Source organism: Fistularia commersonii, chromosome 35, assembly GCF_037954325.1.
Source record: "Fistularia commersonii isolate RoL2024-O1a breed Wild chromosome 35, RoL_Fcom_v1.0, whole genome shotgun sequence".
In the NCBI taxonomy this organism is placed as follows: Eukaryota; Metazoa; Chordata; class Actinopteri; order Syngnathiformes; family Fistulariidae; genus Fistularia; species Fistularia commersonii.
Genome location: NC_141318.1, coordinates 1,802,501 through 1,825,906, shown reverse-complemented (window position 1 = coordinate 1,825,906; position 23,406 = coordinate 1,802,501). Strand labels below are relative to the sequence as shown.

The 23,406-nt window shown below is 44.6% G+C and overlaps 1 protein-coding gene across 2 annotated transcripts in view; it reads right to left on the bottom strand.

The window, feature by feature from the left end:
* The window catches only part of ppm1e (protein phosphatase, Mg2+/Mn2+ dependent, 1E), a 40,081-nt gene that overhangs the window by 7,944 nt on the left and 8,731 nt on the right, over positions 1 to 23,406 (bottom strand). For both annotated transcript variants that reach the window (XM_086142793.1, XM_086142794.1), the window contains 5 exons: positions 11,942 to 12,063; positions 7,260 to 7,459; positions 4,405 to 4,593; positions 2,783 to 2,926; positions 1,171 to 1,264 (listed from right to left, as the gene is read on the bottom strand). In XM_086142793.1, coding sequence (XP_085998919.1) covers positions 1,171 to 1,264; positions 2,783 to 2,926; positions 4,405 to 4,593; positions 7,260 to 7,459; positions 11,942 to 12,063 — 749 coding nt within the window. The remainder of the gene's footprint in view (positions 1 to 1,170; positions 1,265 to 2,782; positions 2,927 to 4,404; positions 4,594 to 7,259; positions 7,460 to 11,941; positions 12,064 to 23,406) is intronic.

The following is a 23,406-nucleotide window of genomic DNA, read 5'->3' as shown; positions in this document are numbered from 1 at the left end:
TCAGTGCCACGCTAATCCGGCGCTAACTAGTCACGGCACGTAGCATCAGCTAAAACGGCCGGTCGGGTTATAAGAACCACTACTTTTCCCACGCGCTTTGAACGCCGCGGCGATGCGGCTAATGTCTGTATTATTTGTGGGCTAACGAGCTTCACGCCGTCAAAACATTTAGCCTCGTCGCAGAGAAATTCTCAGGCCGTTCAATTCCGACACCGAGGAAAAGATGGACGTTATCGATCCCCTTTGTCACGGCAGCAAAACAGTTATAATGTCAAAAATGAATATAAACATAAATAGAGAGACAGCTTGGAAGAATATAAATCGAATGTTTATATTATAAATATACAATTTATACAATTTCCTACTATTTTTTATTATTGTTATGTTTTACTTGAAACTCAGGCACAACAACTTCCTTCAGGATAAATAAAGTTCCTCTTATTCTCATAAATATATTTGATATTATCTATATATATATACTATTATAAATAGAATTGAAGACAACTTTTAGTAGTTTTAGTGCAGAGGATGAAATAGAAGACAGCGACCAGTTGGACTGGGACAAAGCAGGGATGGAAAATAGACGGATGGATGGGCTTTTCCTTGTCTTTATTTATTATTCATCTTTTTCATCAGCCGTGTTTCATCATCGTTTGGGGAAAAAAGTACGCATTTGGATGTTACCAGTGCGTATTTAATTAACAGTTAAAACCAACCATAAATATCTCACGTTACAACGTGGACACCTGCGGCCTATATATGCACAAATATATTTATTGTAGTTATTTTCAGCCGGTGCGGCTTATATTCAGGTGCGCCCAATAGTCAGGAATTATGGAAAATACTTTTGTGGAGAGTTTTAATTTTTTAGTCGCGCCTGGTCTCAGGCTGGGGTTTTCCAAGGACTGTCAGGATCTGTCAGGGTCACTTTTTACTTATTATTAATTAGATTCCTTTTGCAACTTTCTCCCACCATGCAATGTTTTCAAAATTATATGGTGTCTTTGCAGAGCCTCTTCTATTTCAGTGCACCGCTTTTCCTTCTCCGCTCGGTCGTGACACATCGGAGAATTCTGGTAAAATGTCAAGTTTTCAGTCTGCGATTTGTGAAAGATTTTAGGCGTAAGCCCAGCATTAGATGCAAAAGTAAATAAAACAGCGGGGTTTTACCTATGGCTCTGGATACGGACAGGCTGCCGTTAACCCTCCACGTCCCGAACCAGATCACGCAGCCGCCGAGAGCCTCGATCCTCTGCTTCTCGTCCTGCGGACGGACGCGAAGCACGTTCGTTTAAGAAACCGAAAAATATATTCCCGTCAGCTTGAGCCTGTATACGATAAATGCACACACTCCCGAGCACGGCAGCCGTAATATTTAAAATGCGCCTTTTGTTTGTTTCCCCTGCTGGCATACGTTAAAGTGTTAAATCTGTAAATCACCACAGTTTAACATCTCATAATGTTGTTATCTGCCAGGTTTCTTTTCCCTTTTTTTTTTTTTTCTTTTTGGCCCGCGTCCAGTCATTTCCTGGAGCCCATTCCCCCCCCCCCCCCGTTGCCTAGCAACTGCATCAAGCGCATCTTTTTATATCACCGCGAAAGATATGACAGCTTTTAAGTTAGATAAACCACTTACGTAGTTGTTTACAGACGGCCAAAGGAGCCGCGGTAAGAGTGGATAAGTCTTCAATAAATAATTCACAACAATGTCCCTTGAGATTATCTGACGCCTGCAAGAAAACTGTGTCATTTGATTTATTGTGTTTCAAAGAAAAATCAATTTATGCTACCTGTCCGTAAAGAGCTTGCAATGAGGCGGCTGTTATTTTTTTTCATTGAAATATTATATTAAAATGCAGAGCCGACATGATGACAATAGCAGATGCGTGAAAATTGGAGAGATTATGTATTTATTGATATAAATAATATTACCCACATAATGATGGCTGTCTGGAAAGTTATTTTATCACATTTATTAATGCTAAAAAAAAATATTTTTTTATTTTTTTTATATTACCATAAATTCCGGCTACATATTTCACACTTTTTGACAACCGTGGCTTTTACAACGATGTGGCTAATTGATGGATTTTTCTCAGGTAATTACAGTAGCTTCCTTTTGCCAAGTTTCAGCAAACCCCATCACGTTTACGATAATTCCTCAGATCGTCCGTTTTTTGCGCTTCTCGCACACAACCCCGTCATGAAAAAGACGCGCAAAAACGCATTTGATGCGTTGAAAGCGATCAGTCTGGCTGTGCAAGAAAAAAATAGAGCCACTGCACGGAAGTTTGGCATCTGTTCTGAAAAGAAGCATTTGCGTTGTGTACCGGTAGTTGTAGATATTTCTGTAATCACAAGTTTTCAAAAAGTCTTTCCTGTAACAACTTGCTGCGTTAATATCTCCCGTTTCAACGGGGACACCTGTATCTTATAGAAAAGTGCGGCTTATTTATGTACAATTTCTTTTTCCTTCTAAAAAAGTAGGTGCGGCCTATATAAAGGTGTCTTCTATAGTCCGGAATATTATTATAATCAATAATGATAATAATAATAATAATTTAAATATAAATTATTATTAAATTAAAATGAATTCATATGTATATCAAATTTTAAATAAATAAATCAATTAAATAATAAATACATTTAAATTAAATCGTGAATAAAAAATAATTAATAAATGAAAATTCTCATATATGCATTGATGAAAATGTGCGATTTGACGGTTTTTGTCCCTGTATGTATGTGTGTGTGTGTGTATGTGTGTGTGTGTGTGAGATACCTCTCTGTCCGGCTTGTGTGGCTTCATCAGCTCCACCACCTCCCCTCTCCTCACCAGGATGACCTGCGAGTCTCCCAGCCAGGCCACGTACAGCGTCCTTCCCCGCAGGAACGTCACCACGCCGGTCGTCCCGCAGCGCAGGGTCTGTCACGGAAACACGTCACTAGATCAGCGTTTCCCAACCACTGTGCCGTGAGAGATCATCAGGTGTGCCGTGGAAAAACGCCCACTTTCACCCGATTGGTCCGAAAATTATTTATCCAACTCAAATTATGTGTCTTCCTATGTCTATGTGGGCAGCGTGTCCATTCCGTGGCAACGGATAGTGAATTAATCTGTGTATCAGAGTGATTAGTGACGCTTTGCGTGATACGTTTTTAAAAGAAAAAGTACTTGTATCTGCGTAAACAAACAGGCAGCGTTGTTTGAAACGACCAAGACGAGTGAGAAGGCAGTGAAAGCTGCTGTAAAGTTGCTGAACTCGTCTCTAAATCCAAACAGCCACACACCGTAGCAAAACATTGATACCGTAAACCCTTGTTTTTCACGGGGTTTACGTTCCAAAAAGAACCCCTGATAGGCAAAATCCATGAAGTAGAAACCTTTATTTTTTTTTACAATTATTATTCAATTAAATACTCTATTATACATCGCTGCTGTCGTCCTAATGTTTTTTTCTTCCTTCTTTATGGAACAAACGGAAGATTCATTCATTCATTAATGCCGACCTACAGCCGCATAGCTTTTACCTTCCCTTAGCATGTCCAGAAGTTGAACTTTATCTGCCATAGATAGCATCTTCCGCTGCCTTTTGGGCCCTTTTGTCACTCCAGAGCGTTTTGTCAACATTATGGGTTTTAGAGAAACTCGAAATCGCAAGAGAATTTGCTCGTACGTCATGTAAATTTGTCAAGCTGCTTTACGTACGTGTACATATTAAACTGCAACGTTATTGACGCACAGGTTAGAGAAGAAGCGGGGTGACTTTTTAGCCAATCAGAATGCAGAACACAATGCATGATAAAAATCCGTGAAGTAGCGAAACCGTGAAAAGTAAACCGCGTTATAGCGAGGGATCACTGTACTACCTGCCGGCAAAATCATTGTAGAAGAAATGCTCGGCTCTGGCGTTGATAAAGAAATAGCCAGTTCTCTCATATAATACAATTTTCAAACATATTGATGACATGTCTTCAGACATTGCAAAAAAGTGTTCTGGAAAAGTGGGAAATTTGCATTGCAACTTGACGAATCTACAGATATTAGATATATTAGATTTCACATTAAGTAAATTGAGACAACAGTTTTATTCTAACTTGTTAAAAAAAATTTTTTGACATATTTATTTGGTGATGTGCCGTGTGATTTTCTAATGTAAAATATGTGCCGTGGCTCAAAAAAGGTTGGGAAACACGTTACTATAATATTGAAAAATTAACATTTTTAGCTTCTAATCCTAAATTTGTATTCACATTGTTTTTATTGGCACAGTAATAGCCGCGCTGTTACGCGACAGCATTAAAATATTCATTTCGGCTACGACGACAGGTTTCTCTCCCTCTGACGCAGGAGCCCGTGTGTTTTCCCGCAAAGATGCTCGCGTCGGGTTGCCGTGACGATACCTCCCGCGAGGCCTTCTTGACGAAACGCTCGTCCGTGACCTTGAAAGCGCCGCAGAGCGCCTCGGCCGGGTCCTGGCCCAGCGACTCCTGGTGCGCCAGGTTGACGTGGAGGTGGTTGGCGGCGTAGATGGCGGCGTCCACGCCGCCGTGTCCATCGAACACGGCGAAGAAAGCCTGCTCTTCCAGATCCTGGGAGATAAGATAAGATAAACTTTATTGTCACAATTCTTCTGTCACAGCAGCGTAACGGTTGTAGTATCAATAAATAGGAATATAAATAGACAATTAAAAGATAGGAAAGGACATCCGCAAATAAATAAACAGCAGAGTGAACAATAACAACAACAACAACAACATAAAGGATAAGAATAAACAAACAGCAAGAGAATAGACGACCAAAATGACAACAATAAGGATGCGGGTAAACATGGCAGCAAATGTATTCATAACAGTATATCGTGTCCACATAAAATAAATGAGTAAACTTGTATTTGCTAGACTGACGTTCTGCGGCTTTTGAACTAGCTTCGCTTTTCGGCGAGGTTTCTTGTAGATTTTTTCGGCAAAGTCTGTCTCATTTCACGACTTCTTAGGAATCTCATGATAATTGTTTCAATCAATATCGGCGTGACCCGAAAAAACTGAATTAACTACAGGGAAAAAGTATATGTATAAAACATAAAGCTACTATCATAAATTCTGGATTATAAGCCACTACCGGTACTTATATGTTTGTGTGTGTGTGTGTGTGTGTATAGATACATACATACACACATACATATACATGTATCTTTGTTTAGCAAAGGAGATCACATATTTTTTTTATTTTATAAAATGAATTTTTGCTTAACTTTACTGTTTTTATTTCTTAAACTGGAATATGACTAAAAAAAATATTCAAATACTGCAAAAAAAAAGAAAAAACGCAAAAGAATGATAAATAGTAAGAACCCAGTTACAAAAAAAAATCAGCTAAGTAGCAAGTGTCCACTGTGTATAAAAAAAACCAAACATAAATATGCATATATTTAAACAAGCGCATGTTTGTTTATTCGCAGATTATTTTTTATTCGTGCCCGTGCTGAGGGAAACATCCGTCTCCTTAAAGATGTGTTTGAAGACGATCGTGAAGAAACAGCCGAGACTGAAACGAACGGGTAGACGACCTGCAGGGAGTGCGAGGAAATTTGCGTTATCGGCGCCGAAAAACCCCTGACTCTTTTTTTTTTTTGTTTGGTCAATTCATTCTTGAAGTCATCGAGGGATGAGTCACATTTCACGACCCCTGACAAAAATATTGGATTTGTCATCAACGCTCTTTAAACTACGTCACCGTCGGCGTTTTACGTCTCCGAGGACGTCGAAGGCTCCGACAGCCTGGTGTGATTTGCGGTCCGCTCGGAAAAAAAACGCGGCGTAATTCGCCGGCGGCATTACGAGGACGATTTTCATCCCCGCCAGTCGGCATGTCCTCGTGTAACCTCAGCACCTGATAAACAGCCGCCCCAGATCGGACGTAAACCTCTAGATCTTAACCTTGTCGAAGGTTCTGAACCCCACCTGTTTCGTATGCGCGTTCACCGAACCCTTCTTTCTTGGAAAAACAAGATTTTTTTTTCAAATTCAAAACATATGTTTTACTGGTGCATGAAATGAACATCACTGTGTTCAAGGAACAAAACCAGCAAAACATGCACAAAAACATAATAATGAGTACTTACTGCAAATCAGTGTTACTATTGCTGGTGCCTTTGGTATCATTTTCCTTTTTTTGTTTTTATATCCAGCGTCCACGAAAAGGATTGCTTGCAAAGATATACCGTATTTTCTGGACTATAAGCCGCTACTTTTTTTCCCTAGGTTTTGAACCATGTGGTGTATACAAAAGTGCGGCTATTCTGTGGATTTTTCTTCCATCGCTAGGGGGCGGAAGTCGAATCCAAAATAAGATAAGATGTATAAATCAATGCAAAGAAGAATAGCAGAAAGAGCAGATAAAAAGCAGATCGAACACGCACGACAAATTACTAACTGGTACTTATTTTCAAATCCTCGCCCCTTCATCACGGAACCCACAAGAAGAAGCTCGTATGATGCGAGTTTTAAGTTGAAGGCCATCGAGCTTGCTATCCACGAAGGAAACGCTAGCTTAGCATCTATGAATCTATGCTAAGACGTTGGAGGCGGCAGCGGGAAGAGCTCATGCAATGCCAAAAGTCGAAAAAAGCTTTCAGAGGACATAAAAGCTGGTGGCCTGAACTTGAAAATGTCCTGGAGGACATTTCTTTTCAACATAGATATCTGCGGCTTATAGCCTGGTGCGGCTTATATATATTTTTTTAAAATAGAGCGGATGCGGCTTATTTACAGGTGCGCCCTATAGTCCAGAAAATACGGTAGTTTTGCCAGTGCAAGACTAGAATCGACACCGACTCCCATCACCTTCCGTCACACAGGTGAATCGCTATTATAAATTAGTCGCCAGTGAGCACCAAAATCCCTGCAGCGCAGCTATGCTAAGCTATGTAGCGTGGTCACCTGCATCCAGCGATGGCCAATCACCACTCCTATGAGTCGGGTGTGTCTTGACCTCCGCCGAACCCCTGATTGAACCCGATGGAGGCATAATGGAAGGACACGCGGATGCTAATGCTAATGCTAACAGTAGCTCCATGCCAGAGAGTCCCTGAGACCAGACGATGCAGCCTTCAGGCCACGAACCCTTTCACCGGCTGGTTTTTGAAACGTACTCTCAGTGAAACGACCCGCTTCCTGCTCCCGTCGAGCTCCAGGACGACTCGCCGTCGCACAGATGCTACGTTTTAGCGCCAAAATCCGACCTCGGATGCAGTTACCTGGATGTTGAAGAGCGTGTTGAAGTCGGGGATGATGACATGCTTGTCCTCCATCTTGCGCCTCATGTTCTTGATGGCGTGGATGGAGGTCTCGTAGTACGGCTGCGGGCGGCGGCGGTACGGCAGCTCCTTCATCCAGAGGCAGCACACCTCGAACAGCCTGTTGAACACCAGCCGGGCCACTTTGACCGACTCCAACACTGAGGAAGAAGCAAACGCAGGCAAAGAAACGGTGTTTCTAATTGTTTACGCCGTTAGATGTAGGGAAATAAACAAAACGGGCGGAGTCGGAAACGGCGAGGGAAATCAAACTGCCGCCGGGAAACACGAAGCAGACGTTTTCCTGCAACGCCGCCGTCAATTTCAAGAAAAGTGCGCAAATTATCGCGTTATAAGGCGCATGATAAAACACACAGGATAAAGACAAACAAAACAGTCACTTTTTTGTTCCCTATTACAAAAAGTGGTGGTAGTAAGCGTACTACGTACTGTTATCTGATTGGTTTATGGTTGCCAGCGGTAACGGACACCTGAAGTTACTTTCAGGTTGGAACAACGTTGTATTCCAGCACTACATTATTAGTTATCAAACGTTATCCGATGTTAAAACCCATATTTCACCAAAAAACAACTTCAACACGGCGTCCTGTGTCAGGTGATTGATTGTCAGACAATCAATCAAACGGGTCGGCTATGTTTACAAAAAGTCAGGATAAAACAATTTGACAAGTTTAAGTGCAGTGTACCACATAAAGTGGGTCGTAAGTCAGTAAGCTCAACAAGAATTCATCTTATTATAAGGCGCACGGATGATTTTTGAGAAAAGGCAAGGTATTTTAGGTGTGCCTTATAGCGTGAAAAATACAGTATGTTATTTGCCCTGTGACCAATAAGTCAGTGATGTGAAGTGAGCTTCATCGCAATCAGATTTACAGACATAGGAACCTTACAGATAGCTTATTCATATGAAACAGGATATATAATCCTACATTTTAAACGTGAGGAGAGGAAAAAATAAATGGATGGCTGTGCTTGACTTGCTAACTCTAGCTTGTTGTTGCTGTATTCTGCAGCCAAGAGGAATCCCTAGGATCACAAGCGCCCCCTATCATGAGGCAGGAGAACTGCGTGCCTCACTTAGCAGCTCTTCGCAGCTGTTTCATGATCGCTCAGCACAAGAAACAAGTTAACATAAACATACAGTTGGTGACAAAAAAAAATTAAAATGCAGTTCATATGGCAAAGTGTGAAAACATTTCAATAGAGACAGCTATCTGGTCTTAGCGCAGACAATGCACGCAGTCAGCCAATCATCTCGCGATCTACGTTGAGGCTCAGCAGTCGGCAGCCTCACCGCACGTCTCTTCTCGGTATTTGAACAGTAAAAGTCCCCAAGAAATTCGTTCCCATCTCGGGAGAAAATGGAGGCCCGAACAATAAGGTGTTTCTGCGTGATCGTTTGTGCTTCACTTCCTCAGAAAGGCGGCTAAAAGGGAGCGTTATGAGTTGCTGAAGTCGGCGTCCGAGGCCAAGGGGACGTTCGGCGAGAACCTGACAAAGAGGCCGGGGCTCGGTGACCTACTAATGTTGGCTGCAGGTGGAAAAGTCCGATCCGAAGCGGCGGAGGAAGAGGAAGAGGAGGGAGGAGGACAGATGGAGAAAGAGAGAGACGGAGAAATGGATCGGCCTTTGCCGTGACCCAGTTTCCTGCAACTCAAACAAACTTAACTTCACCTGCATCTGACAATAAAGGTTAGTGGGACCCGGCAGTTCGTTGCTGGAGCCGCACAGACATACTCAAGGGTTCAAGACTTGTATTGCAACGAAATTGGAGGGTCTCAAGTTCAGACAAAAACAAGCTTAAAAAACAGCACACATTGATACAAAGTTAGCATCATCTCTGGATTAGAGATATGACAGAAAATATAAGACCAAAAATGTGATGCAAATTAAAAAAAAAAAAAAAAAATTAAAAAATGTATAAAAAAATATAAATAACAACTAGAAGAAGAAATAGATAAATATGTAGAAAGAAAATAGTAAAGAAGTAAGAAAAGTGGGGGAAAAAAAGGGTTTTAAGTGTTTGGCTAATTTAGCGAATTTAGTATTGATAGAACTGTATTGAAGAAATGCGAGACATTTTTCCCCAAAAACGGTAAAATTGTCGACACGTGACCTCAAGGTTTGCAGAAGTCGCCGAAATAATAGGAACTGGCATGAATGTGAATTTTAACATTCAAATGCAAGCGAATTTATTCCCGGATAAGCATGAAAATATGGGAGTCATTCATCAGTAAAGAATAAAAATCTCAAGAAAAAAATAGAAATCAATTAAAATGAAAAGCTGTTTTATCAACATGGGACCAATTAAAGAAAGGATGAGCTCACTTTTCTAGAAAAAAAAAAAAAGAACAGGATGAGATAAATATTGTCTCCAGCCGTCTGTAAAATTATATTATTTTTTTTCCAATTCGATGGCGTAACCTCAACATTTCAACGCAAGTTACCATGACAACCAGAGGCTCCGTCGGTGTAACGCTGGAAAAGGCGGAGCCGACCTTTCGATCGGTTTTAGCTCATTCACGCGAAGAGGCGGGGCTTAACGTGGAGCTGTCAATCAACCACATGTGGAGATCGTCCATGGATTGAAATGTTGTATCTCCACGGAAACGTGAGCGGTTGAACTCCTCTGACTTCTGGACGTTCTGTGTGGGGTTTGCCTTCCAGCAGGCTGAGGAGGAGGACAACTTTGAACCGCAGCCTTTGTTGGACAGAGTTGGACAAGTGCTTACGGGGGCAGGAGTGTGTGCAGCGCCGGAGTTTATTTAGGACTTGGAGGAAAGTTTAAAAAGAGGTACGTTCGCACCAAATCGCGCCGGTTGGTCAAAATCCTGGACGGAGCGGGAAGTTCTGACCGAGGCGGGAGGTTCGTTCTTGGAAAATGGCAGCGATGGCGGTTTGGTGGGGAGCGGCGCCCGGCTGCGGGTGTGAGCGACGGTTTTATCGAGGTGTTGCGGGTTGAGGCAAAAATTTAGAAAAATCAATAAATAATCATTATTGCTGATTTTAAACGTTTGCCCGTTGCACCCGTAAGCGGTTTTTTAAGAGAGCCGTCAAGTGAGTGGGCCGAACGAGTTAGAAAAGATAAAAATGTTTGACATTAATGTTCAAAAAGCAAAGAGAGATCTTATTCACACACACACACACACACACACACACACATAATCCATCCAGTAACCTGCCCAGTTAAAGGAGCCAGATAATGGATTTGTTGTCAGTCAAAGTGGACCATGGTGATGTATAATGGCTTATTTGTGTGTGTGTGTGTGTGTGTGTGTGTGTGTGTGTGTGTGTGTGTGTGTATCTATGTACATATATATATACACACACACACATATATGTATATATACATATATGTATTTATATATGTATATATATATTTGTATGTATGTATACATACATATATGTGTACATATATGTATGTATGTATATATGTATGTGTGTGTGTGTGTATATATATATATATAGATAGGTAGATATATTGATATAGATATGTATGTATATATGTGTGTGTACAACGCGGTTTACTTTTCACGGTTTCGCTACTTCCTGGATTTGCATCGTGCATTGTGTTTTGCATTCTGATTGGCTAAAAAGTCACTCCGCTTCTTCTCTACCTGTGCGTCAATAACGTTGCAGTTTAATATGTACACGTGCGTAAAACAACTCGCCAGATTTACATTAAGTACGTGCAAATTCTCTCGTAATTTCGAGTTTCTCTAAAACCCATAATGTTGACACAACGCTCTGGAGCGACAAAAGGGCCCAAAAGGCAGCAGAAGATGCTATCTATGGCAGATAAAGTTAAACTTCTGGACATGCTAAGGGAAGCTAAAAGCTACGCGGCTGTAGGTCGGCATTACGGAATGAATGAATCTTCCGTTCGTTCCATAAAGAAGGAAGAAAAAAACATAAGGACGACAGCAGCAAGAAGTTTTAATAAGGATGCAAAAAGGGTTGCAACTGTCCGCAATTTTTTTCATAATCATTTTTAATTTTCTCCCGTTTAATCCAATTACTGGGGTCGCGGTGGGCGGAGCTAATCTCCGCAATTTGAAGCCTTCTGTTCACATTGATGATTAAAATTATTATTTGACAGTAGTACAGAAGTTATTTGTTGAAAAAAAAGTTTCTTAAGTACAGCACTTTTATTTGTGAAAGATTGAGCCTGTAAAATGGTTTGTTGTTTCTTCTTCAATGTATAATAGAGTATTTAATTGTATAATAATTGTAAAAAAAAAAAAAAAAAGGTTTCTACTTCACGGATTTTACCTATCACAACTTCTTTTTGGAACGTAACCCCCACAAAAAACAAGGGTATACTGTATATATACGTGTATTAACATATACGGTTCATACATGTATATACGTGTGTTTATTTATATGTGTATATATATATATATATATTTATGTATATACTAAATATATATGATTGTGAAGAGATTTCCCCTCTAGTGGTCAAATACCACTGATGCAGCTGTGCAGTTGAGAAGTGGGACAAAGCCCTGGTGGTTTCATGCTTGCATACGTGTGTGTGTGTGTGTGTGTGTGTGTGATGAAGTGAGAGAGACCTAATTTGCCAGCGCCCGTGTGTGTGTGTGTTGGGCTCCTGCGGGACTCACGTGGTAACGGGTCAGCTCCATCTTCTACGCTCTTGCTGAGGTGGTGAATGGAGAGGTCGGTCTGCAGGACGCTGTCGGCCGTGGCGCGGGCCAAGGCTGCGGCCAGCGAGCACGGGCAGTTGCTGCGGGAGGACAGAAGGCGCCGTTAGGAGGGAAAATCAAGAGGCGAGTGGGGGGGAAGACGCCGTTTGACGTTCGTGTCGGACCATCCCAACGACTGCCAGAGGCCCCTGCAGTTACACATCACGGTTCTCCTTCAGGTTGTTCAATCTCAACCCAAGTACAAAACTCTGAACTGATTTACCCTGTCTTTCTCCGGAACAGGGAGCAGAAGTTGTATGCTTTCTGGTTCCCCTCATTTTTGGTATTTTGATTCCTCCGAAATTTCCAACAGAGGTTCGTGACTGGTTTATTGACAACGTGAGATGTGTTCAAAGGTGACAATTCCACAATTTTGGGAGCGGCTGAAGGCAGGGGGAGTATCTGACGCACGGCTTAGGGGACCAGTGCCGTCACTTCCGGCGGAAGAGGTACGTCACTCAATAATGGTAACGAGAGGATGAGGAGGAGGAGGGGGTCATTTGTAGGACTGAAGACTTGTGGTACATGAGTCACAGAGATAACTAGGCCACCTCCAGATGAAGGTAACCATGGTAACTAAACTTCTGGATGCTCTGTGGATCATTTCTGAAGTCAAAGGAAGGAAAAAAATGGAGCTGAACTCGCGTTTGCCGACAGGCCATCAAGGATGACGCCTTGGCCCGACAGGGGGAATAAAACAACTTCACCCAGGATGAAGAATGAAGATACACCTGCTGCTTTTCCAAAAAAGCCAACCGGCCTCCAGCACCTCGTCCGATGTAAACCAACGTCAACGCCAAGGACGGCTCAGACCGAGTCGGTGAGGCGTCTCTTCCTGTCCAGCGGTCGACATCGAGTGGTGCCGCCATGGCAACCCTTCCTCGCAGGGGATTCAAATCACGTGATTGTAAAACTGCCACGTTAAAGCTTTGATGGATCTTCCCAGGGACCTTCCATGGATGTCTGGCTGGTTGTTTCAGGACAGATGCAGCCTCTAATCTCTAAAATTAGGGATTAATCCCTCGGACCACTGGATTAAGTTAAATTGAAGGATTCCCAAAAAAAAACAAAAACACATCTATGTGATGGTATTTACTTTCTCCACAGGCTTCCGTACCACACAGATACTAATCCTGGTAGATGGGATTTCTGGCTTGGAAACCCCAAGGCACCGTCTTATGTCACGGTGAGGTACTGGTCCAACCCAGATGGATCCACCACCAGAACAAGCCCCCGGTACCTTCCACCTGAGCCTCAGTCCATGGGATCCAACAGGTTCCACACCTTCGTTTCACTTTCTGAGAAGTTCGGCTTCACTTTTTCAGAGTCTCCTCCAGGTAAATCCCCAAAAGTTGTAGCTTTGTCCCCATAAATAACCCCAGTGTAAACATTTAAGCAGTTGGAGCATCTGTCAGCGGGCCTTATCTTGAGTTTAGCAGTCTTATGGCCTGATGGTAAAGGCGAGTCTTTTTGTTCAGGCCTGTATGGAACTGTACCTTCTACCTGAAGGCAACGGGTGGAACAGCTGATGTATGGAGGTCATGCAGGGTGGCGTAGACGGTACAAATCTCTGGGAGAGCAGTCCCAGGGATTTTCACCACATGCTGGAGTGCTCGCTGGTGTGCTTTGGTGGAGCTTGAAAACCACACCAGGAACCCATTCATCAGGCCTCTGCAGGTGGCCCAGTTGTAGAAGTTCACCAGCAGAGGCCTGGGGATGTGGTCGCTCCTCAGCTTCCACCCTTCTGCCGAGCAACTCTTCCATTTACACAACAAGCCATGGCACCCGAGACCCGCCCACAACCCTGGTGCTTATATTCGGAAACTCCCCAAAGGCCACCAGACCTGACGTAGCCTTCAAGTGAAGGAATACAAGTCCAGTTGCCATGACAAGCATTCCTGACCTAGATGACTGACAACCTCCAAGGACATATTGGGAGTGCAAATCAATATGATATTCCAGACTATTGTGAGCGTTTGTTCTGACGAGAGTTCCCGTGTCGACGCTCGAGGGGCGGCGTTGTCCGCCACAAGGTCTCAAAGCTTGCGTCACAACTCGTGGAACCACGGCGACAGAAAGCTTGTCGGAGGAATGAGGGGAAACGGGAAGAGGAACCAGGACGGGGATGACAAGAGGAAGAGCGCGTTCGTCCTTCCCCCGTGTTTCCATTCATAGAAATCCTCTTGTTCGTCTTCCCCTGCGGCCCCTCCCCCGCCCGGCGGATGCCGAGCTTCTGATTGGCCGCCGCTCATGCAGGGGATGACGCGGCGGACTAATGGGAGGCTCGGCCGGCTCGTGCATCGCGGTGAAGTCATGTGGAGCGGAGGAGGATTACAGCGACGCTTAATCCCGGCTCGCGGCATCGGCCTCTGAGAGGGTTGCCTCCGCCGGGCAGCGGCCGCTGGTCGAACTGGTCGCTTGATTCTCTCCAGGGCGGAGTAAACAGCTGCTACGCTGGTGTGGTCGGGAGCCCTGGGATTATAATGCAGAATGACATTATAAAAGGCCCTGACGAAGGCCTGGTCCACCACCTACTTCTGAAAGCTCAGGATCCATCCAGGTTAACATGGCATCCAAACGGGGCTTCCGAGCATCAGCTGTCCTCCTCACCTACTTCACTTCAACATCTATTGAGCCTTTTATTCGGACGTCATATCGAGACATACAAGTCCTGCGCCGCCACGCTGCCTGTAATTCACATCTATAGCTGTTCACATCTATGGCACATCAGAGCTTCCACTCAGGTTTCCCAACATGGAGACATACAACTATTTACCCTCTCATTCAGACGTCATGTCAAGGCATACAAGTCCTGTGCCACCATGTCGCCTGCAAGTCACATTTACAGCTGTTTTGTCTTTGGTGGCTCTCAATCGTCCAGGTCATGGTGAATTCTTGTCGAGATCTTCTGGACTTTCTTCACTTCAAGATGTTTCAACCCTCATCCCAGAGGCTTCTTAAGTTCTAATGACCATTATAATGGCCCAACACAGGAGAGCCACCACTTCAGGACGGGACTCCACGGTCCACCTACACCTGAAGGACAAGGGCCATTCCAATCTCCACATTCTAGCCAGAGAAGACAGATGGTGCAAGAGAGGAGTCAATGGAGCTATGTTTTTCAAAACAGGAGGGCTCCTTAGACACAACCTTTCACAAACGTATAACAGGGTCGATACCAAGATCAGGACCAGGACCTTCTGCCCCCTCCAAACAACCAGGAAGGGTCCACCTACAGAACCAGCCCCTCAGTAACCTCCACATGAGCCTCGGATCCTGAGATCCAACAGGTGTCACTCCTTTGTCAAGCTTTACCTTTTCACATTCCAATCCAGGTAATCCCAGAAAGTCGCTCTCTTGTTCCAGCGAACGACACCACCGTTAGCATAGCAACCCCTCGTACACCTAGCCTCTGCAGATCAACTCTATTTACATAACAAGCCAAGATCACCTAGACTCGCCCAAATGTCCTCAAGTCCAGTTGCCAAGACAATAAGATTTTGGACAAGGATACCAGCTTTTGTTTATTCTAGTTACATAACACCCGGCGTTGCCGAAGCTAATCGCCAAACTGCCAGAATTGGAGAAAAACAAATTCTCCCCAGTGAATATTTCTCATTTCTTCAGAATAAATCCTTCCTTCCTCGTCCTCGCCATCATCCTCATCGTTACGTGTTTGCTTTCAGGACTCGGTTTTCATTAAAACTGGACCAAACGCACGCCGTGAGGCAGGTTAAGCCGCTTTCTTAACAGCCGCCTCGCTGTTCATGCAGCACGCGGACATAAACCGGCGGATTCTGAGCTTTAAAACCCCGAGCGGCGTCAAAGAGTCACTGATCAACAGCCTCCTCGCACACAAACAAACCAGGAAACAAAGACGCGTCGGCCAATCGGAACAATATTTGGCGAGAGGCGGCGGGAAGGATCAAACACGGAGGCGTTTACTTGAGGGCTTGCAAGCTAACAGCCTCCCGGACGCTTGTTTTTTTAAGGGAACGTGCTCAGGTGCGACGTTGGCGCCGACACCTGGACGCCGTTTTCACACCTGAGGCGTCGCCGGACTTGAAAACGAAAACCAGATTTCTCTTTTTGTGTTTTTTAAATAAGGGTAAAGATCCATTCAGCGCTAAAGCTAACACCGCCAGCCCTGCCCTCCTGCTGGATCTGTAACGCAACGGCTCCCGTTGATTAGTCACCATGGCAACAGATCACAATGAAATCGCCCGGTGACGGAGGAAATCCTCCTCCTACCTGCCGCCGCGGAGGCTGCGGGATGATACGCCGTCACAGTCACGTAGGAAAAGTTCTTCCTTTTTAGCCGGAGGCAGATGACAACACCGTTACCGTAGCAACAGGCGCCACAAACCCCCCCCCCGCTGACGTCCGATAGGCGTCATTTCCGCGCGGTATTACGGAATCGAGGCTGCGTTCGCTAAACGGCTGGAAATAACTTCCAAAACGACACAAAACATTGATCGGGGGAAGCTCGGATATTGATCGATGGGCCGATCGCTCCTTGGTTTAAACCGCACGTAGCGAAGCTGATTGGTCGGTGGAGAGTTAGCCAGTTAGCAAGTTAGCCAGCGGCGCGGCTCGACCAATGAGATCGGGAGTGTAATTTAGCGGTGAGCCTGACAGAAGGTGATTATCGCCGTCTCCCAGGGACCTTTGTTCGCTGGTGTGGTCGCTGACAGCCTGCTAGCGCTGATAAAACCAGAGCTCCGTGTGTGTGTGTGTGTGTGTGTGTGTGTGTGTGTGTGTGTGTGTGTGTTAGCAGATGACTCATGCGTGCAGCCATGTTTTTTCCTTTTTTTTCTCCCCCCTTTTAAACCGTCGCTTTCTACGCGCTCCCGTCTTCTATAGAGCCTCAAACCTGGAGTGGAGCGGCAACAAGGTTGTTTCCATGGCAACACAGGCAGCTGACTGACAGTCAATGGCGTCAGCCGGGCCCCCGTTGCCAAAACCTACGTAAAACCAGCTCCCACCTCATTATTCTAAATATTGAACCTTCTCCGCGCCAAGCGGCGGCGGCGGCGGCGAGAGAGTCGATTCTCGGGAGTCGCCGTTCCTCGCCGCCGGCTCTTCGCCCCCCCGCATGGCGAAGCGAACGGGGACGGACGGGTTTCCTGCAGCCCCGCGTTACGTAACCGGCAGAGCCGCTATCCTTCAAACCGTGGCGTTTTTTTCCCCCCGCGGGCGAAAATCTCCGTCGCGTCTTTGGAACGGAGAATCATTTCCGGCAGGGAAAACCTAGCGTTTGTGTTAAAAACGGGGAAAGAAATACAAATCGAAAATGTCCCCGCGATATGGAGCGGCGGGAGGACGCCATCCGACTGGTTTCCAGCTCAAGGTGTGAAGCCGGAGACGTTTTGCAAATTTATACAGAGTGAAATTCCTAATGAGGGAGAAACAGTGGGCGGCCTTTCCACGATCAAAACCGAGTTGTTTTTTTTTTTGTTTTTTTTTCCTTGCAAAAGTCAGATTATGGCTTCTATTGTAAGAGCGTTGAGAAAAATGAGGGGGCAAAAAAAAAAAAAAAATCAAAATATTACAATTAATTTCTTGTCTTGGAGAAAAATTGAATTTTTTTTTATATATTCTGGCTTTTAAACTGCTGCTTTTTTCGCACGCTTTTCCAAACTGCCGCTTTTACAACAGTCCGACTAATTTATGGATTTTTCTCGGGTGATTCCAGAAGCTTCCTTCCCTCCCACAGTGGACAAATGAAAGCGTTTCTGGAAGAAAAAAAAAAACCCGCTCGCATTTACGACAATTCTTCGCATCAGCCGTTTTGCTCTTTTTGCACATTTACATAAAGAGTTTTTTAAAAAAACTCAATCTGTCCTGCAACATCTTGCTGTGTTAATATCTCACGTTTCAACAGAGTCACCTGCGGCTTATTTATGTGCAATTTCTTTTTTCCATTAAAAATGAGTAGGTAAGGCCTATACATAGGTGCACTCTATAGTATCTGGAATTTACAGTAATAATAATAATAAAAATTCAAAATTATTTTTAATATATGTATTGATAGAAAACCATCGCCAGCCATTGGTGCAGTTTTTGTCTGTGTGTTATTCGTTGCGACCTATATAAACGTGTGCTCTATAACCCAGAATTTACAGTATATTTAAAAAAAAAAATCACAATCCCACCACCTGATTCGTTTCTGTTGATTAATCAATCATTTTCTTATAATTTCTTGCCAATCGCTTGATGTTTTGAGGCGATTTGTTGCAAAAGAGGTTGCGCTTTTATTACTTTGCAAATGACTAAAAGGATGTAAACAAACACCGCCGTCTAAATCAAGAGAATAACCTTTTTTTTTTTTTTTTTTTTTTTCAAAAATAATGCCGTAATATCACATTCTCCGGATGAATCCTCATTAATTCTCTATCCGGCTCATCCTGCGCTCCTGTCAATCACAAGGGCTGCACGTTGAAGCTGAGGACGCTCAGCTTGTTCCTGGATGAACTCAACGGCGTTTTTGTTTGTGCGTCTTGTCAAAAAAAAAAAAAAACAGACATCTCGCTCTCTCAGCACCTTCTACCTCATAACCTGAAAGCGCCTCCGGCTTTTACCTCCTTTGTCTTCCCTTTTTTTTTTTTTTTTTTCCCCCCCCCGCGCACCGCTGATGTAACGGCGTGCGCTTCAAACAGCGCGGAAGAGATCCGTGCCGCCGCCATTGCGTGTAGCGCTCACCGTGAAGTGCACAATGCTGCAGAGAGGCATGTCTAACTCCGGAGCTACATGTGGGGCGGTTAGCGGCGGGCCTGCTGTTAGCTGGACGTGTCAGGACCGCGTTCATGCACGCAGAGCTACGCGCACGTGAAGCAGCGGCGGTTAAAAGCGCGGGTCCGACGAGCCGACCCCTCGGAAGGGTTGCCGCAAAGCCCGCGGCGATGTTATGTAACCCGCCGGGTGGATTATCAGGGAGCGGCGTGGCGGTTAGCGCTCCGATCTTTCCGTTTGGAGTTTGCACGTTCTCCGCGTGTCGGCGTGGTAAATTGGAAAAAAAAAAAAATTGGAGAAAAATTTCACCCCGAATGGTTGCGTGAACCCCGCCTTTCGCATGACGACAGCTGGGATCGGCGACCCAGCAGATAAACAGCAGAAGATGGATAGTAATTGGATGGATGGATAATACATTTACTGAAACTTATCGTACCTGGATACATTATCATGTAACCCAGGGCACTCGAAAATGTATATTTTTTTAATTTATAATTTGATGAAATTATGTAATTTTATAATAATTTATGATTTTTTTATTTATAATTTTTAGAATTTAACACCAGTATGGAGACTTTTTGTAATATACCTGTATTGGTTATATTATGTAATATATTTAATATATCTATAATATAACCCAGGGCACACAATTTTTATTTTTTTTTTAATTTGCATTTTATTTTAAAAATAGGTCATTTGTAGCACATTTTACTGGATTTCTCAAAAACATTGGAGTCCAAACTGTTAATGAGCACTATAATTTAAACAGAGATATAGTTACATTTTGTAATATCTCTCTATATATATATTATCATACATAATATGTATATTACTGCCTAAAAACAGCTGGAATTCATGTTAATGGAGATTGAAAAAATCTGTACATCAAAGAGACAGATCATTTATTTTACATATAACACAAAAAAAACATATTCTTTTTGAAGCATTTTTGGTGTGCGGATTTTTTCAAACTATTTAGTCGACTCGACGGCTGTTTTCGAGGATGAAACGCTCGCCGTAAAAAGCCTCATGACACGTCAGGATTTCAGCCACATTTCGATCAAACGCACCTCAAGGCGCCAGTTTGATTTATTTTTGTTCTTTTTTTTAATTCCACTCTTGTGACAAAACCCCCCACTGGCTCAGATGAAGCATTTCAACAGAATTACCTTTTTAGCTTCCTTTTTCACGGCTAATCTCCTGATTTCCATTCAGACCCCCGACTTTTTTGCTTTTATTATCGTTTGTACGGAGCTGGTTGACGGCGTTCGTTCGGACACGGAACAGTTCTTTCACTTTTGGAAGGAGGAAGTGGGCTCGCTGTACTTCCTGTCAGCAGGGCGGCGCGGTGAAGAAATAGCCGCCCCGCTAGTCCATCTGATGTTTGTTTTTTTTTTGGCATACATCATTTAATTGCGGTACTGGCTCGGACTTGTACGTAAAAAACGTGCAAAAGGCTAATATTAGCACTATTTGCTGTTTCCAATACAATTGGGGCAATACTAGCAAGCTCATCGCTAGCATTAGCCTAGCTGTTAGCTTACTCTAATAAGGGATATCCAATGATGCACTTCTCCACTCTGTCCTAGCCTGTTACTTCATATATCCCAGGTGTTGTGGTTTGATTTTTTTTTTTTTTTACTGCTATTAAAGCTAATTTTGTAGCTACATTAGCATGTAGCCATTAGCGCCACCGGTGTTTATAATAACACCCCTCGATCTTTTTCCCCCAGACCGAATCTGAAGGGGGAAGTGGGCTCGCTCTACTTCCTGTCAGCATGTCGGAGCAGTGAAGACGCGGGAGACCCGTCATGGCGTCCTCATTTCCCCCTCGCCGCCACACACACACACACACACACAACACACAGGCCTTTCTCAAGGTCAGACAGGTGGCAGCTGCTTGGCGTTCACGTCATCCGCCGCCGATTTGTGACTCATCATTTGAATGACGGGAAGCTGGTGTAAAGGACGAGGCCTGGCGGCGGCAGCGGCGGCAGCGGGCGGGAGACTCTTCTGCAAAGCGTCTGTCCATAATGCGGTATAAAAGAGGGAAAAGGAGGACACTGCACACTTTTGAAGGTCACCGCTCTTCCAAAAATGGGGCCTCTCCAGACCTGAAATTAATTAAGGCGCCTCTTTTAGAGACGTGGATGTAAGCCACCGCCGGAAAGGCGAGCAGCCCTCCGCGCCGCTTCTGCAGAATCGTACGCCGATGCGCTTTTTGTGCGAAGACATTTGGAAAAATCCACCAAACACCTGCTGAGACGTGAGTACGATCCACTCGCTCGTCTCAGAATAAAATATCACGACTTCCGTTTGACGCCTGAAACGACGGGCTGTCGGATGTCCGTCACGACGGCTCGTCCGCGATTCATCAATTCTAGATTTAATTAACTGTCACCGATGTGGTATGAATGAGACACTCGCACTTTGAGGAAATACCACCTTCACCCCGTATGTGGTATTTAACACTTTCTATCAAATTTTCACTGAATAATACTTCGTAATATTGTTTTTTTTTAGCGAACATCGTTTAATTGAGGTACCTGTACCTTAAAACGGCGTTAAAGGCTAATTTTAGCACTATTTGCAGTTTCTACTACTATAGGAGCAATACTAGAAAGCGGCTAGTTAGCGTTAGCCTAGCCCCTAGCTTACTCTAATGAGTGATATCCCATAATGCACTTGATGGCGTGATCTACCATTTGTTTTTTCCTTTACGGCTATTAAAGCTACTTTTGTATCATTTCCGCTATTAGCATGTAGCCGTTAGCATCCCTTGCATTAACAGACACGCTGGCTCGCGTTGTTATCACACCCGTAAAACCCAACCTGACGCGTAAAACCCGAGCGTAGGAAGCAGCACGGGGCCTTCCTGGCAGCTCTGGTACCTGGATGTGCACAAACACACCGCCGGCGCCTCCTAATCAAATACCTTTTAACTCGATCTCAACCGGGGAAACATCTTTTCCCGCGTCCCGCCTCCGCTTTCCGTATCCCGTCGCTTGTTTGTTTTCCTGCGGATCCCTTCGGGGCGCCCGCTTTCCCCGAACCCCCGATTAAAGTGCGGCGTAAATACATTTTCCCCGGCTGGCTGGCTGGAGAAAGGTCGCGTAAATCAACCGCTCCGGGCTCAACGGTTGCCCTTAATGGTGACGCCGCCCTCGCTGGTAATCCCAGCGGGACGCTCTGATTAAGGGATTACCTCCTGCCACTAATTTCAAAGAACCCGGGATGAATGAGCTGGAAACAAACGGGTGGACCGAGACGTTCGGCCCGCGCCACTTCTTTTCCCCCCCCGAGTCAAAGTCGCAAAACAACCTCCGAGGAGGAAGTCAGAAAGCCCGCCGTCTTCGTCAGAGGTGTTCTAGAAAGCCACGGGAAGCGGTGACTTCCCGGAGGCCTCGGAGGACGAGCGTCTCCGGAGGGGATCAAATCTCCTGGCTTCACTTTGCTCTGATTAAACAGAGAAAAGCCAGCAGACAGACAGATGGTGGCGTGAAAAAACTAGGACTTTCGCGAAAAGAAAAGAAAAAAAAAAAAAATTTCCGCACGTTCCGAGCGTCCGTGGCTCTTTCCTCGCCGACTGTTTTTTTTTTTTTTTTTTTTCTTCCAGGCGCACGTTCTTCGTCTCGGGTTCTGAAACTAGTTCAGCTCAAAAAAAAAAAAAAATAAAGAGGTCAGTTCACTCCACGGCGGTTTCCACGTGGGACCTCCACCAGTGGATGCTCTGAGATTTTTTTTTAAAAATGAGCTGCCGCGTCCAATCTTTTGTTGCGTGCTTTGGCCCATCTGTCTCGGCCTTCCAATCAAACCCCGCCATGTCCGGTTGTGGAAAACACGATATGGACGCCAGCCGAGCGCCGTTTCGGGAAGACGGCGTGATCGAAACCGCGGCGTCTTCATCCGCCGGCGAACAGCGGATCGTTTTAACCCGCTGTGTCTCCCCCTGTGCGCTAACTGTTAGCCGCAGCTTTCACAGGTGCGTCGCAGTGATAGCCACATGCTAACAGACAAATTTGACACGCCGGTTAATCTTGAGCACAATCAGGTGTAAATTAGCCAATAAGAAAAGAGCAGGCTCCTCACACACACACAGGCATTGGGCTAATCATTCCTAGCTAGTTCCATCCTCCGTCTACTAGCGTTCCCAGTTAGCTGCTTTGTATCCTGTGTTATTTTGTCAAACCAGCTAGCGCTCAGCTAGGAGCGTCGCTACGCGTCTGGCCGTCTCTCCAGCCAATCACAGGGCCGACATTATTAACTCCCGCTGACAGATGGCGGTCGTTTCACGATGATCCGCTGACGTTATTATGAATATCTGCTAGTTGTTCAAACCCCAGACGACAGCGAGCGTCCTTCCACCCCGACGTTTTTGAAACTAGGACGCTCTTTATTCCCTTAGTTATGAGATTGATAATGATTTTGCCGTCATTTAGTTGTAATCTCGACAGCCACCGCATCACGCCGGACACGATTAGCGCGACGTAACGGCCTCCACAGGCGTAAAACTCCGGCCCGCGGGCCAAATTTGGTGCGCAATGTGATTATATTTGGCCCATTTTTATCTATTATACCCTACATGTACCACTAATATTACAAATCCAAGAAAGTTCTGCTGGTGTTTTGATACAAAAATTACAACAGGACCC